At 37.6% G+C, this 16,688-nt stretch overlaps 1 protein-coding gene across 1 annotated transcript in view; it reads left to right on the forward strand.

The window, feature by feature from the left end:
- The window catches only part of LOC129237297 (nose resistant to fluoxetine protein 6-like), a 48,314-nt gene that overhangs the window by 29,617 nt on the left and 2,009 nt on the right, over positions 1 to 16,688 (forward strand). Inside the window, exons 3-9 of the mRNA XM_054871958.1 lie at positions 6,545 to 6,747; positions 6,873 to 7,024; positions 7,103 to 7,257; positions 7,432 to 7,764; positions 12,675 to 12,868; positions 12,943 to 13,068; positions 13,204 to 13,546. Coding sequence (XP_054727933.1) covers positions 6,545 to 6,747; positions 6,873 to 7,024; positions 7,103 to 7,257; positions 7,432 to 7,764; positions 12,675 to 12,868; positions 12,943 to 13,068; positions 13,204 to 13,546 — 1,506 coding nt within the window. The remainder of the gene's footprint in view (positions 1 to 6,544; positions 6,748 to 6,872; positions 7,025 to 7,102; positions 7,258 to 7,431; positions 7,765 to 12,674; positions 12,869 to 12,942; positions 13,069 to 13,203; positions 13,547 to 16,688) is intronic.

The following is a 16,688-nucleotide window of genomic DNA, read 5'->3' on the forward strand; positions in this document are numbered from 1 at the left end:
ATTAACTAGAACCCGAATGAAATGTTTGAGAGCTCTATAATATGAGATGTTAGAATGTCTCTCGGGACTAGAGCTTCAGAGCTTACTTAGATTCGCAAAAGACGTAAGCTTATTACAAGGAAACCTAAGGGTCAAGCTTCATCTCGTAGTACCAAAGACCAATAGGTCTATGTGATGGCTTTCAGCCAGCCAGGTTAACCTAACCTAATCTGGCCTGTCGAAGGCCTCACAGAAATTTGCAGAGCTCAAACAATTTTTGGTTAGGTTAGGTTTGGCAGCCGCATCGCACATAGAGACAACGATGCCACTTAGACCACGAAATGGGTCCGTTGTGAACCGCGGGGGCTGAGCTACATTTCCCTCTCCATATTAAACCATCCTGAGCTTTTGACAAAGCGTAAAAGGTTGTTGATACCTAAAATGTATAGATTATCTATATTCGTTAAGAAGTAGGATTTTAAAAATCGGTTTCTGCTTCTGGCTAGAGCCGGGCATGTGCAAAAAAGGTGTTGAATTGTTTCCAATTCCTCCTCATTTCTGCAGCTACGACAGAAATCATGCGTGTAAACGCCTAATCTCTTTGCATGATTTCCTATGAGACAATGTCCTGTGAGGGCCCCTACTAAGGTCCTGATTTGAAGTCTGTTCAGCTTTATAATACTCTTGGACAGACGTAAATTTAGCCTTGGCCATGTTTGCCTAGCAATTTCACAGGTGTTAACGCTAATCCACTAGCTTCATTAAAAGTTTTATAATTTCATATCTATAATGTTTCTTAATTTGTAACAGAACGTATGGCAGTACTGTATATATATACGTAAGTACTCGTATATCCTATTAAACATAATTGTATTTAGGAAGATTTCAGGTAAATGCTAAACATACATATCAGTTTACTGCTCTACAATTAAAATGATTGAATTAGAGCACGTATAAATGTACATAAAAATACAAAAGTTATTACAGAAGCGCGCGAAGTGGTGTCGAGTCTGTTAAGATTCTCTATAAATATTTTCTAGAATTTTAATACATATGTATGTACGTATGGTGAACATGTCAAACATGTAGAATAATAAATTTGCACGCACATATGTACATATATTTCTATGTTCATATGTATGCAGACTTCTTTATTTGCCTAGAAAATTCTAAATGAACGTCGCGCAAATGGACGTTCTTTACTCGAGTTGTGTTTCTGATTCTAGAATTTTGTATGAGTTTTTTTTATATTAAGAATTATTATAAGAATAGCAAAAATTATTACATTTTGCTATGAGGAATGAGTACTTCGTATGTTTTTTTGTGTGAACTTTAATTTTCGAAAGATCGCATCTATCGTCACGTAGCGAATAATTTTGGCAAGCGATATTCAGCTGGCTTATTATGTACGTACGTTATCTACTTTATTGCTATTAAATATGTACGTAAGTACAAATCTACAATGCATAGCCTAAGCTAAACTCAAAGCAGAGGCTCCCAACCTACGCTCAAAGCAAGAAACTTTCTGGCCTGATGGACGATAGAGAAAATAAACTCACACAAAATTGATTAATGCAGGGACATCCCTCGGCCATGGCAAATCTCCAGAAGTATTTCTGCCATGAAAAAGCTCTTCATAAAAAACCATCTGCTGGTTGGTATTTGTAACAAACCTATGGCCGGTATATAATCCGATCCATTACATATATTAAATAGGACTTTTAGACACCAGCGCCCTCAGGGGTCTAATAGTTTAAGAATTAAAAATTGCCTATAAACTACTCAGAAAATTCCTTCACCTGATAGTGAAAGTAACGTAAAATTCGGTTCGGTCCGGTTCTGTTCCGTAGATGATCACGTTTCAACAGTCAAGCAGACAAACAAAGTTTTTAAAAATCCCTTCAAAAAACCGTTCTATATCTTGATATAACTTTTAATACCTCACTGACGCGTACAAAAGCGATGCCAATTGACTTGCTGCCTTTATAAAGATATCACAGGATGCTGTAGGGTAGATTATTATCGCGGTAGTATACATGAAGTGTGGCTACTAAAAAAAAAGGACTGACGTTGTTAAATATTATGATTTTTTTTTGTTCAAACATCCCATTTTTGGGAGACACTTACAAAACTTGGCGGCAGCTTTGCTGCAAGTCAAATGTTTACACTGTTTTATTAAGTTCTTACGCTATCCTACTCTAAATTAAAATAGAACTAAAAGGTACGGCTGTAAATATTATAACAATAAATATGTATTACTAATTTACTGAAGGAAATTTCTTATGATGTGGCAAGAATTCATCAGAGCCGCTTTTTGAAGGTCATAGATAAGGTGCTTCTCCAGTTTGAGTTTATTGAGGTGTTCCGCCAGATTTACGTGAACGAAACCGTGGACCGATATGATCAGTGGCAATATAAAGACCTTCCTGAGTTTCCACTGCCGCTTGATGTTAATCCCCAAATAGGGGTGTTTGCTGATTTTCTCTGTGTACGTTTTAAGAATATTTTTGTTCAATGCGACGCCAAAGTCTATGGCAAGCAGTGTTGACGTGTTTATCTACCACAAATATTTCATTATGAGTTTTTGTGGTGTTCGTAAGGATTGTTTTGTCATAATGGAGAAGCATGTTGTTTTCTCCATGCACTGGTTCTGGAACATATCTGTAATAGGCTGTCTTCTCACGGTGCAAATAGTGCATTTGAGCAGGTCGTAGGTGTATAATTTTTGTGACATCATTGTGCCGTTTAAGGTAGAAAGAGTTTGTTAATATAGTACACCCAGCTAAAACATGGTTTAGATTTTCGCACCGGCCGCCACATCTACTAATGACGTACTTTACATAAAAGGTTTTCCAATAAGACCAATGGTTTCGTTGCTTGTGTGTGTCACTTAGTTTTGTTGAAAATAAACGTTGTCCAGATCAATACCATCCAATTCCGGCCATAAAAAATGATTAATCATCTCGCGATAGCGCAATCCATTCACCGTAACTGTTTCTACAGCTTCATTTTCGAAAAAGTAAGGTCCAATGACTCCGCCGACCCATAAACCGTACCAAACAGTCACACGTTGAGGATAGAGAGGCTTTTCAACAATAACTCTTGGATTTCCTGAGCCCCAGATCCGACAATTTTGCTTGTTCACGAAGCCACCGAAGTGGAAATAGGCCTCATCACTCAAGATGATTTTTCGATGGAATTCCGAATCATTTTCATACATTTTAACGACCCAATTAGCAAAGACCCGATGTTGTTGAAGATTGGCCGGGTTGAGTTCTTGTGTTAACTGGACTTTATAAGCCTTAAGACCCAAATCTTTATACAAAATACGGTGTAATGACGTTTGTGGAATACCTAATTCCAAAGAACGACGAGGAATGGGTAATCCTGGGTTTTTTCCGACATACACGGGTTTTATTCTTCAAATCACTAACTTGTGCCAACAGCTCGAATTTATTAGCTTCAAAAGTGACATCTATCGAAATAGCGGACTATTGAAAATAACACCTGTTATTGGAAAACCCTTTAATTTCCCGTGGGTACTACTCCATCTTGCATAGCAAATATAGCACTTTCTGCTTCCGCCAAAATTCCTTTACTGATTAGCCATGAGTGCGACAGTTTTGCGTCGACATGCGGGCTCTTCAATTCGTCATGTATGGGCATTCGTGACCATAGTTCAACTTTGTCCATTTTTGTTGTAGTGTTCCTGCTGTTAAACTCGTGCATCATTTCTAAGAGGTGTGAATTTGTCTTCAGCTGCACTGACTGCAGGGTGAAGTTCAGAGTTTCCGCTCTTTCCATAGAAGTAATTTCTAAGTTTCGGGATCAGCTTGTCGTGCAGTGTTCCAACGTCAATTGCACCTCTACCTCCTCTCCTAGGCAGTCCAAATCTCAGCACAGAGCTTTTAGAATGATGACATTTATGTTTCGTTATTATTGTCCGCGTTCATGCATTCCAAGTTGATAATTTCAGTTGTTGACCATTTTACTATACCAAAACTATACGAAATTACAGTATTACAGACGAGTTGATGGCTCTAATTTGGTTATTGTCATTCAGGTTTGTCTTGCAAAATACGTGGAGGCGTCTTTTGTACTCGGCTATAAGCTTTTTTAAATTTGCATTGTTTCAACATTGTGGTTTTGTAATACACCAAGGTGCTTATAAACTTCACCTTTTTCCATGTCCTTAATATGCGCTGTGGTGTCATCATCTACAAGCGGTTCAACATTTATGACTTTGCCCTATGCAATTTTTATTTCTCGGCATTAATCAAATCGTATGGGCATTCGGAAAACGAAATTGTGAAAAACGAAATTAAGTGCGCGGATGCATTCTGAATGTTGACTGTGTCATACGGAGAAGCTACTTTGGTCCAAAGCAACGTTTATCGGTGGTACAAAATGTTCTCAGAAGGCCGAGAAGATGTGAACGACGAAAAGCGTGCCGGACGCCCGAGCACTGCAACAACAGAGGAAAAAATTGATGAAATGAAGAAAATGGTATTGGCCAATCGTCGAATCCCCATTCGAGAAATTGCTGAGGACCTCGACATATCGATTAGCTCGTGCCATTCGATTTTTTTCAATGATCTGGGCATGAGACAGGTCGCCGCAAAATTCGGACCAAAACTGCTCAATTTCGACCAAAAGCAGCATCGCATGAACATTACTAATGAGATGTTGGACTCTGTCCGTGACGACCGAAATTTGCTCCAAAGGGTCATAACTGGTGACGAATCGTGGGTTTATGGTTATGGCGTGGAAACCAAAGCACAATCACCTCAATGGAACCTGCCGCATGAACCAAGACCGAAAAAAGCGCGCCAAGTTCGATCGAATGTAAAAGTTTTGCTTACCGTTTCCTTCGATTGCAGGGGCGTTGTGCATCATGAGTTCTTGCCAGGGTAAAACGGTCAATAAGGAATATTACCTGCAAGTTATGCGCAATTTGCAAAAATACTTTTGAACACACCTCGTATATGCTGCCAGATCACTAATTTCTCCGCCCATATGAAAAAAAATCGTGGTGCCTAGTGTGATAAAATTGGGGGATTCCTCTGCGCCGGTGATTATTTTTGATAATGTTGTTGTTGTTGTTGAAGTGGTTGAGTATTTCCACTGAAATAATCCTAATTTGTGACCAGCACCGTTTACTACCACCGTCCTCGTATAATGATGTGTTTTTTTTGTTGTTGTTCTGAGTTAAATCCATTTAGTGGGGTCCAAGTATAGCAGCAAATTCTTTATCTCGATGTCTGAGATCTCATTAATTCGCTGCAGGAAAGGCTTACCAAAGGAGCGGAGTCGTGTCCTAGCTAGCCCTGGACATTCACATAAGTAGTGGAAAAGACTTTCCCTCGCTCCTTCCGTTTGACAGCTCCTGCAGATAGGATTGAAGGGTAGATTGAGTCTAGCTGCATGATCCCCTACTTTCCAATGGCCTGTAAGGGTTGCAGTGATGCGTGAGATGTTTGGCCGAGAGCATCCTAACAGATCATTCGTCCCCTGGATTTTGTATGGCGGCCATGTGTTTTTTGTTGTAATACATGTAGTTAGTTGCTTCCATCTTCCTTCGGTTAAAGCATGATAGTGTGAAGCAATGGATGCTTTTAATGTGTTGAGTGGGGTGGAGACTGTCACTGCCTCTGCTATTTCTAGTGTCGCTATGACCTTTTCTTGCTAGCTCATCCGCTATCTCATTACCCCATATGTTCCTATGACCGGGAACCCATATCAGAGTGATTCGAGCCAATGACTAAGCAATTCCAGCACCTCTCTACACTGTAAGACTAGTTTGGATGAAATGGAGTTGGAGTCCAAGCCCTTGTAGCTGCTTGACTGTCTAAGAGGATAGCTACTCTTGCACCAACTTCCTTTTAGAGTTTTAGTGATTTGCATGCTTCTCTGATCGCTAACAGTTCTGCCTGGAGCACGTTGGCATAGTCAGGAAGACGAATTGACTGGGATAGGTTGAGCGGCTCCGGCCCGGTTGAAATTTGTAAGGATGTTGTTAGCGACTAGTAACCATAGCAGAGGGGATAAGACTCCTTCCTGAGGGGTAACCCTGTTGACAGAGCATTTTACCGTGCTGCTGCCTACCTCACCATTTTTGAGAATAGTTCGGCTCACAGCCTGAGCTTTCCAATTATAATGGTTCTTATGATATTATTTAATATATCTATCTTTACTTACTTATATTATCACCTTCAAAAGCACCTCACCTTCGAGCAACTCTCCTGCCATTAAACGAATACAAATTCATAAGGAGATAAAAATTCGCGTTTATGATTTATTAATGCTTTTTTATTAATGCGTTTATTACCGTTACATATTATTAACTAATTTTAAAGCACCGGTACTAATAGCTTATAGAAGTAGTTTATGTCTTAATGTGTATTTATTACTATTGTATAATACTTATACCCGTTATTTATGTGCAATAGAGAATAAACAAACAAATATGAGTAGGCATCACTCATAACTAACCAAACAAAAAAATGAAAAATAGAAAAAGTAGAAAAAAGCGAATTAATGTCAACGTTATTGCTTTTAATTGCAGGCCTTGAATCGCAATGGTGATGCACTGGTGGTGGCGTTTTGGGGCGCATGCGTGCCCGCGTCTTGCGCATCCACAGATATAGTGTTGTTTTTGCAAAACTACTTGCAACGCCCTGTGCTAAGTGCCAACGCAACGGCGTGCCAGCTGAGCAGCATTGGAGCAGGCAATGGACTGCACGTCGATGGTGGAATGTTCACTTATGCGTAAGTCGGTTAATAATTGTAAATATATGCATTGCCTTTATGCTAGTTAATGGCTTAATAGCTAAATGGCTTTAGTAAAACATTAATAATGTTTTTATTATTTTTTTGTTTTTTAATTTTTGCAGTGTTGTGCTATTTGTGTTTGTATTGTTGGCCACGCTGAGCACTGCCTTCCACTGCTACTTGATTTATGTGTCTAGGAACGCCGATGATGTCTCGAAGCGCGCATTACAACAAGAAACGTTGACAATCGCATTGCTCTCATTCTCCGTCATCGGTGGGTGTTGACGGAAATATGTGCAATTATTTACATATCTTCATCTAAGAATTTGTGTGTTTCCTATTGCATTTGCAGAGAATACAAAAAAACTGTTTCAAGCGAGCAAAGATCACATGGGCCTCAATTCGATTAACGGCATTAAAGCCATTGCAATGCTGCTGATACTTGCCGGCCATGCGCTGTCGTTCATCTACAGCAGTCCCAGTTATAACGTAGCGTTCGTGGCTGAGGTAATAACGGTGCATGTGAATAATATTAAAAAACAAACTGGTTTTTCACTTTAAACCGTTACTTTAACTTCTATTTTGCAATTGTTTTTATTTGTTTTGTTCAACAAATGGTTGGCATTTGTTTTTATTGTCATATTAACCGCTTTTCTATTTGTAACTCAAATCACAATTTAGCAAACGAAATTCCCCACATTTGCATTCCTCTACAACTCGCTGCTATTCGTGGACACATTTCTGCTGTTGAGCGGCTTTCTGTTCTGTCGCATTATGTTGGTCGAGCTCGACCGTCGTCGCGGCCACATAAACCCGTTGATATTGTACGTTGGCCGCTACATTCGCCTGACACCGGCCTATATGGCGATAATCGGTTTCTACATGACTTGGTTTCCGAGCATTGGAAGTGGTCCCCTATGGCGGGAACGCATCACGCGCGAACAGGAGCGTTGCCAGGCATCGTGGTGGCTTAATATTCTCTATGTGAATAACTACTTCAATACGGATAAATTTGTAAGTTCATTTTATGTGTGTAAGTGGGTACATTTTTCGAATATAAACCTAAGTAAATGAATCGTGAGTCATTTCTCTGCTATTATTGCAAATGAAACAGTAGGTTGACGCATGCATATAAATGTAGATAAAAGAAAATGATCAGGCTGAGGTTTTCGTAAGTCCTGTCTGTTTATTCAATAGAAGAATAGAATATGTACGTACGTACATACATATACCAGTCTGGTATTATCATTTGGAGTTCAAAGAGAAAAATTAGATATTCTGTTAAATAAATTGAAAGCCAGTTGACAGCTCCTTCTTAAGGAAGAAATCTTTAAAACTTAATGTTTCAGGAACTGCCAATGCAATATTTCCCAAACTTAATACTATAGATATACTCGTATCCCTTTTCCCTTCTACACGTTTTGAAAGAAATCGTTATTAAATCATAGGCCAGTTCATGTAAAAATTATCCAGTAGAAAATTTGCCAGTAACTTAATTTCCAAGAATTCTCTCTCAAAGAAAGTACATGAACACAAAACCAGTAACAATTTGCAAGTTTTACGAACAGCTGATCAAATTGTTGGCAGGAAAAATTATAAAAATTAAACATTACACTCCTAGCTGGCTTCCAGTGAAAGCTTGATGGCATCCGGTTCAGTGGAAGCAAAGTTATCGCGTCTAAAGTGTCAGTATGTTTGTGTCATCGGTACAAAAATAATTTTCGAACAAAGATCTAATATCAATTTTTTTAAGTCGGTAAAACGTTTACCGAAACATTTGATTTGATGAAATGTGTTTATGGCGATGATTGTCTATCTGGCGCCTGAGTTCATGAGTAGTTTACTCGTTTCAGTAATCACCGAAATCTCCATCGAAATTGTTCGTAAATTTATCAAAAATGAACCGAAATCATCGTTGAAATTCATGGAAGCGGAGTTGAATATCTCCAAAGCATCTATTTATCGCATTTTAACTCATCATTTGGGCTTACAAAAGGTCTGTGCACGTTTCATTCCCCACAAGTTAACTAAGGACCTAAAATTGCTCAGAATTCAACATTCGATAGACCGCATTAAAGAGTAGAGAAAAGACGAGAACTTCCTTTACGACATTGTAACTGGTGATGAAACGTGGTGTTTCCAACATGAACCTGAAACTAAGCGTCAAAGGGCCGAATAGAAGACCCCAGACGAGCCACCACCCAAAAAATCGCGATCGGAAAAGTCAATTATCAAGTCGATGCTCATTTGTTTTTACGATTCCAAAGGAATCGTCCACAAGTAGTTCGTGTCAACGGACCGAATCGTCAATGCAATTTTCTATCTTGAGGTTTTTGCATGATAATGCTCCGCTCTTGTGATTGATTTTTGACTAGAAATCGCATTTTAACCATCAATCACTCACCGTATTCGCCTGATATGGCTCCCTGTGACTTCTACCTATTCGGAAAATTGCATTTGGCCATGAAAGGAAAACGTTTTGCGCCCGTAAAGGTCATCCAAAAGACTTGTGCCGACATCCTGAAGAACATTCCGGTAAGTGACCGGAAACACTTTTTCGAAAAGCTTTTAGATCGCGCAAAACAGTGTATCTATCAGTGATATTATCGCTTTCACAGTATTCCCCATCAACTGCAACGTATTTATGCCAGGGTTTGACTCAGCTGCCGAAATATTTCTGGAACTCTATTTTCAGTGTTATCATCAGAGCCGTCAACGATTTTTCCATTACTTCATTTCGGCTGTTAAAATGCATCACTCAGTATGGGTTTTTGAGTCGATCATACAGAAAAAATCCCATGGAGTCATATCAGGAGAATTCGATGACTGCTGGTTGATACTTGTTGCGTTCTTCGTCAATAATTCACGGATAATCATGGCACTGTGCGATGGTGCGTTATCACGGAGTGCTCGTAAAATCCGCCTACCAAAAGGCAATTGACATTTGGCACCCGGGTTACTTTAATTCTTCTTCACACTTTGCTTTCATAGCTACTTGCCATTTTTCGTTCGTTCTATTTCCACTGAAGCAAAAACGACAGAATAAATATCAGCAGATATGAGTTCTGTTAACTTGACTGTTTAACATTGTATTAGAGTTTCGGTCATGGCGATTTTGCTGGATCACACATCTCACTTCTTAAATATACAAAAAAATATTGAATTTGTTTAAGATTTCTTGCATTTTATGCGAAAGCACTTTTAATATAGTGGATTAAGTGCGGCTTAGACGGTCAGCTGTTAAGAGAAATGAATTTACCAGGTACTCAACGAGGCTCATTGTCGTGTCTGGGAAAAATTTCTCAACCCTATTACTATACGTCCCGAAACCCTCCTCACCTTTTGACGAATCGAATCAGCCTCTGTTTTAGGAATGCTCCTAAACTAACCAGATACTCGAAGAAGTGGTCTCCTAGATATGTAAAGCACATAAATCAAAGTGAGAGGTGTTTATATAGGAAGTGCTTAAGGCACTCTACTTCATTCGGAGCTCTCCACTCGTTCGCCTGATGTCTGGAATGCGTGTCTTACTCATAAATCCACATCTCGTCTCCACGAAATGATGCGTTTGATTAATATTGGGTCGAACTCAGCCAGGCTAACGCAGTCCCATTTTTGCTTGAGATTCAGCTCCTTTGGGACCAACTTGGCAGCAACACGGCGCAAAACCAAATCATTACACATTACTAACAATGTCCTGAGTTGATCTATAAACAATGCTCAAGTCTTCTGCCAACTCCCATCTCTCTGAGTAACTCTCTGATGATTAACTAGAGTATCATTACCAAAATAGTTTCCCAACATTTCTAGGGCTTTCACACCATTGAATCCATTTTTAATGCAAAATTTAATATTTAATACAAACTCGTTAATACAAATTCCAATCCAATTTTAAGACTGTAAAAAATCTAAAACACGTGCAGAGGTAGATTTACTCAAGACAGCGTAATTTTACAAATGTCAAGCAATGGCGATAAAATTTTGGTAGGGTTGTTAATCACAGATTTGGCAACCTAACAAAAAAAAAAAAACAAAAATAGAACTCAAATCAGTTGACTTAGAATGTCACCTGGCGGCTGTTCCGGGAACTTTTTGATCACGGTGTTACGTACATATCTATGTACGCAAACTTGAGAGCTCAAAAAGTTATCTGTTGTCTTTAACAAATTTTGTTCTTCGAAACACATTCCGCGTAGTAAATATAATATGTATATTTCAGCACTGAATGAGCACCGATTATTCTTTATTAACAATTTATCAGATCGTCATCATTCAGTACACATCATTTTCCACCTCTCTCGCCTCTCTCTCTCTCTCTCTCTCTCATTTTTGAAGAAAAATGGAAAACAAAAACAAAGTGCATTAAGTTGATTCAAAGCTTGTTTACACTACTGATATCAGACCATTTATACAAAAAACCTCATCAGCTTTTATATGAGAGTTGTCAGTGACGCCTCCTCACAAAGTAGGAAATTTCATTAGAGCTGCATCAAGAGATTACTTCAGACTTTTAAAAAGCTATTAGAGCTCTCTATGCTCGGCCATCGAGCAATGCCGTTTCCACGACAGTCGGTTCTACGTTACCGAAACGACCCGAATTTATATCCGGCCAAGGACTGTCACTCCAGCAGCATTCAACAACAACAAGTAGCTCAAATTGTGTTTATTGCTCAACTGCTCAAATGTGTGTTCGAAACTTTCGAGCCTTTGAAAAATTTTGCAGCTAAAAAAAGAGCGGAAAAAAGTCAAAATAATCAAAAAAAAAAAATCTTCGCCTAAACAAAAATCGCAAGCATCGCTCAAATTACTTGAAAAAACTCTATATACTGGAGCTCTATCTCGTTGCTCATACGCTCGGGCTGCTCGGAAATATGCGAACAAAATCGAAAGCTCTAATTCCTGTATAGTACAACTTACTACCACTTAGGCAGTCGACTATGTACTCAAATAGTTATCGTGATGGGCGAAGGTAAATAACCAACTGATAAATTACGTATTTAAAGGTAAATAACCGGGATACTTTTCTCAACTGTGGTATAAATCATAAACAAATATTATAAGTTTCAAGTAAATTAAAAGATAGGAAACCATTAACGAATAAATAACCATTAATAATTTCAAATGAAAAAATATGTTTATAAAACAAATTCTGCTGCTTCGAAAATATTTCAAAAAAGTTTAGTTTTTAGTTTTTTTCATCATTTAACTATTTTATTTATTTCGGCCGCCGTAGCCGAATGGGTTGGTGCGTGATTACCATTCGGAATTCACTGAGAGGTCGTTGGTTCGAATCTCGGTGAAAGCAAAAATTAATAAAAACATTTTTCTAATAGCGGTCGCCCCTCGGCAGGCAATGGCAAACCTCCGAGTGTATTTCTGCCATGAAAAAGCTCCTCATAAAAATATCTGCCGTTCGGAGTCGGCTTGAAACTGTAGGTCCCTCCATTTGTGGAACAACATCAAGACGCACACCACAAATAGGAGGAGGAGCTCGGCCAAACACCTAACAGAAGTGTACGCGCCAATTATTTATTTTTATTTTATTTTTTTATTTAATAATCAACTCAAAACACGCGAGCCTTACTTCATTTATTATTTACTTAGAGAAAATCTTCAGTAGAACTGAATTAGGAAATAAACAATTTTTTTTTTATGCACTTGAGTTTTAAGGAGGTTATGCACGCAATCCCAAGCAGCATTTTCTATAATACTTCGGTTGAGTTCTTGGCTCGCCTTTTTCAAATTTCAATTTCAAGCAGTTCCCCCCCCCCCCCCCCCACAAATGATAGTGAATTCAACATTTATGTTTCGCTATTCACGAAAACAACGACTGAGGAGTCACTTTCTGAATACTAAACTAAATAATTGTCCTAAATATTATCTATACTACAAATATGTTTCTTTTATTCTCTCTCACTTCGCAGTGCATGTTTCAGTCATGGTATCTGTCCGTGGACACACAGTTGTTCTTCATTGCACCGATTTTCATCTATTTGCTCTACAAAGTGCGAAAATGTGGCAAGCGCTTGCTAATCGCCGCAGTCGTTTGCACTACAATCATTCCATTCGTGGTGACATTTGTGCGCCATTTGGACCCCACTTTGCTGGTCTTTGCGGAGTAAGTAAAGAATCCCCAAATAGTTACTTAGATATTTTTTGCTTTGCGGTAATTTAGTGAACTTTCTTTTACAGCGAATTAGTCGACTTGGCTAGCAATAATTATTACATTGGCTACTACGTGAAGACACACATGCGCGCCTCGTCCTATTTTATTGGTTTGCTGACTGGTTTTCTGGTGCATGCCATGCAAGAGCGGGGGTAAATATTTATATTAGAACTATGCTAATATAGATATATAATATGTGAACAATTATACATATATAATTATATGCAATTTTTTATTAATATATTTATATGTATGTGTGTATGTGTACTATATTTGATTAATTTCAGCACAAAACTTCACACTGTGTTCGTACGTCTTACCTGGTTGGTTTCCACTGTAATCGGCATTGCGTCCATATTCTCAGTTTGTCGCTTCTACAGAAGTCCGTTTACATTTGTCGAGAGTTTCCTTTATGCGGGCTTTCATAAAGTAGCTTGGAATTTGTCTGTGGCGTGGCTGGTGATGGCAGCAACAACGGGCCATGCTGGTTGGCTGCAAAACTTTCTGAGTAGTCGCTTTTTCGTGCCCATCAGCCGACTCACCTATTGCGCCTATCTGTCGAACGGCATAGTTGAATTGTATCATTCGTCGACCTTACGTTACGGCAGCTATCAGTCTTACGTGAATTTGGTAAGTGTGACTTGTATTAGATGGCAAAAGATAAAATGTAGAAAAAGCAAACGAATTGAGAAAACTATTTTTAACATATTTGAAATTCATCTGTATCAAAGTTACATTATTCAGTATTTGGAGCTTTTTGAGAGTAGTTGTTTCTGTCAGTAATGGTAGAAACAAGATTGCACTTATCAGAGAGTATGTGACGTCACACTAGCCTAGTTGTGCAGAATTGCCAACCCTTTTCTCTTCGCAATAAACTTAGTGCTTTTTTATACTCAAAATGCGAAAATTTTTAAGTTTTGTGTTTAATTCTGGTTTTAATTTGATGCTACTAAAATTGTAAATTAAAAAAAAAATTGGATATTTTAAAAAAGGTCACTCTGAGAAGATTTGAGTACTTTTGAAAATTTGCTGATTCTTATAAAGTTTGATGTTTTGAAAGTGAAAATCTCATTGTTTGCTCCTTTTGAGGTTATGCCAAAATATTGGATCTACTTCTCTAACCTCTTGTTAACATTTAAAACTTTCTTTTTATTTCTATTTATTTTTATAAATTTCAAAAAACCTTTGAATTTACGGAATACGACGTAAAACAACACAAAAAAAAAAACAAAAACGAGATAATATTGAATATCGCTGCTTCGATCTTTTTGAAAAAAGAGTACCTTAATTTGTTACATAACCTCAAATATAGCAAAAAAGTGTTTTTCGGTCTTTTTTTAAGAAATTCTGTTAACACACTTTTAAATTCTCTCCATCGGGGTTTTTTGTAGTTCTAAAACATTTCATGAGTATTGGTTTTCGTGTTGAGAAAAGGTCAGTAGAGCAGAGCTGTTAAAAATACGTATAAAAAGTATTTGAAATGTTTGTAAAAGCATTAAAAACACTTTTTATTTGACTATTTAAAATACTTTTTGTATGTATTTTTAGTAGCAGCGGCTTAAGAAGAAGATTTAAATTAAGATTAATAACAGGTAAAGATAAAGATAAAGATAAAGATAAAGATAAAGGTATGAAGATAAAGCAAAATAAAACGGTGGCGCAAAGTTAATCATAAAATTTTGTTTTTGAATAACTTGGTTTTACTAAATAAAAAAAAAATGATTTTAATGATGGAAATCTTTATTTTACCTTTACGCGCTCCATGCTTGTCTGTTTGTATACTGCAGCTGTTTGGTTCACAAGTGTCAAATATGATTGACGTGCAACACCATTTGCAAATATGTATTTGATCTGTTCATGTAAAAATTATCCTTAACTTGCCAGTAACTTAATTTCCGAGAACGTGCTCTCAAAACGAACGCAAAACCAGTAAGAATTTGCAAGTTTTAACAGTTGATTTAATTGTTCTCGGGTAAAATCACCAAAATTAAAAAAAAAATTTAGGTGAGCTACCTTGTATTAAATTAAAAAAAATAAAGCGAATAAAATGCAAAATAACGAGCTCAGGTTAGGTTAGGTTGAAGCGGTTGTTCACTGTGGGACACACTCATGGCCCATTGCGATGCCGCGTGGGGAACTAGCCCTTATCCCTCCTAAAACCAATGTGTACTTTTCAAAAATTTCGTAAGATCCTTAATTTCGACACAGCCGAGATCTCCTAATTCATTAAAGAACTGTCCGCTCAAAATAGCGAGTCTACCTTTGGATAGAGCAGGACAGTGACACAGAAGGTGCGGGATCGTCCCTTCCTCGTCTAGATGACTTCTGCAGAAGCCATGTGTTTGCACACCCATTATCTGGGCAGTGCCCCTTAATAACTGAAATCAGTGTGTTAAGACTGCGCTTATCTCTTCTTAGTAGAAGTTCCGTGCGTTTAGCATTAAGAGTCGGTCACAGCTGTCGGGCGTTTTTGCAAGTGGCTACATTACACCATCTTTCATTCGCTAATCTTACAATTTCCTCACGGACTCGTAGTTTACATGTTTGCAACAGTATACCTATATCATTGTCTATGTACTCAAAAGTCAATTTGGTATCAATTATCGCACAATGGCCAGGAACCCATGTTATCATTAGGTGAAATGGCTCTCGTTATCAGATGCACGGCATTTCATGGCTACTTTGGAGGTTGTCGACTGTTTTGTGAGGGATTTTATCGCCGCCTGGGTATCAGTGAAAATGTAGATATCATCTCCAGGTATCGCATCACACTGTACCAGTATCACGGCTTTCATTATTATTAAATAACGAGCTTAGCATCACATAATTTTATTTTGTCCTCAATAATTTGTTTCATTTCATTATCGGTGTCAGATGAGGAACATTCCATTAGCAATTGCATTGTTGTGGCAATCATAGCTTTCTTCATGTTTTCCTTGCTTCCGTTTATGCATGTGCATTATGTATATTTCCAAATGAGTTAATAACCAAAAAGTGCAAGCATAAAACACGAAATATACCTCCAATGCTTTCGATTTGTGTTTCGTAAACTGCAGCAACGGTGACTGGAAGCTATACTCCAGAAGTACATTCCTCTATATCATTGGCCGATTCCTATTTAATATATGACTTAAAATAAATTTTATGAATTTTATCTAAAATATATCTACTTACATTCACAATTTTAGTTACCATTTTTATTCAAATTGAAAACTTTGACTCAATTCGCAAATTTGAATTCATGTTTATTTTTACTTTCCAATCAGCTGTTTTACTCACTTGCAAATTCTTACAAGTAAATATTTATCCAGTAAAAACTTGCAAACTTCCCCTCAAAATGAAATGTCATTTTGCTCTCTCACTTCTCCTACTTTCAAAGTTTTTTTAGTACATGAACACCAAAATTTCAGAGTTTGTAATATAATATAATACAGGGTGGCTGATGAATTTTGCTACATTAAGAAACTCAAATAACTTTTTTTTTAGTGTATGGAATTCATTTTTTTTTTTTTCAAGTTGAAGGTCATTAAATTTTATTAAATGTAGCTTAACTAGTTTTAAAAATAATTGAATTTAAATGCCCCCCATGCTCGTTGACACAAGGGCGGCATCTTGGTAAAAAGTTGTTCATTGCTGCTTTGAGAGTTGCGACAGGAATAGCCGCAATTGTTGCCCGAATGGATTGTTTTAGTTCATCCAAATTTGTTGGCTTTGTTTTATAAACTTCTTGTTTACATAAACCCCACAAGAAAAAGTCAGGTGCAGTAAGGTC

The sequence above is a fragment of the Anastrepha obliqua genome, chromosome 2, assembly GCF_027943255.1.
Source record: "Anastrepha obliqua isolate idAnaObli1 chromosome 2, idAnaObli1_1.0, whole genome shotgun sequence".
Taxonomy (NCBI): Eukaryota; Metazoa; Arthropoda; class Insecta; order Diptera; family Tephritidae; genus Anastrepha; species Anastrepha obliqua.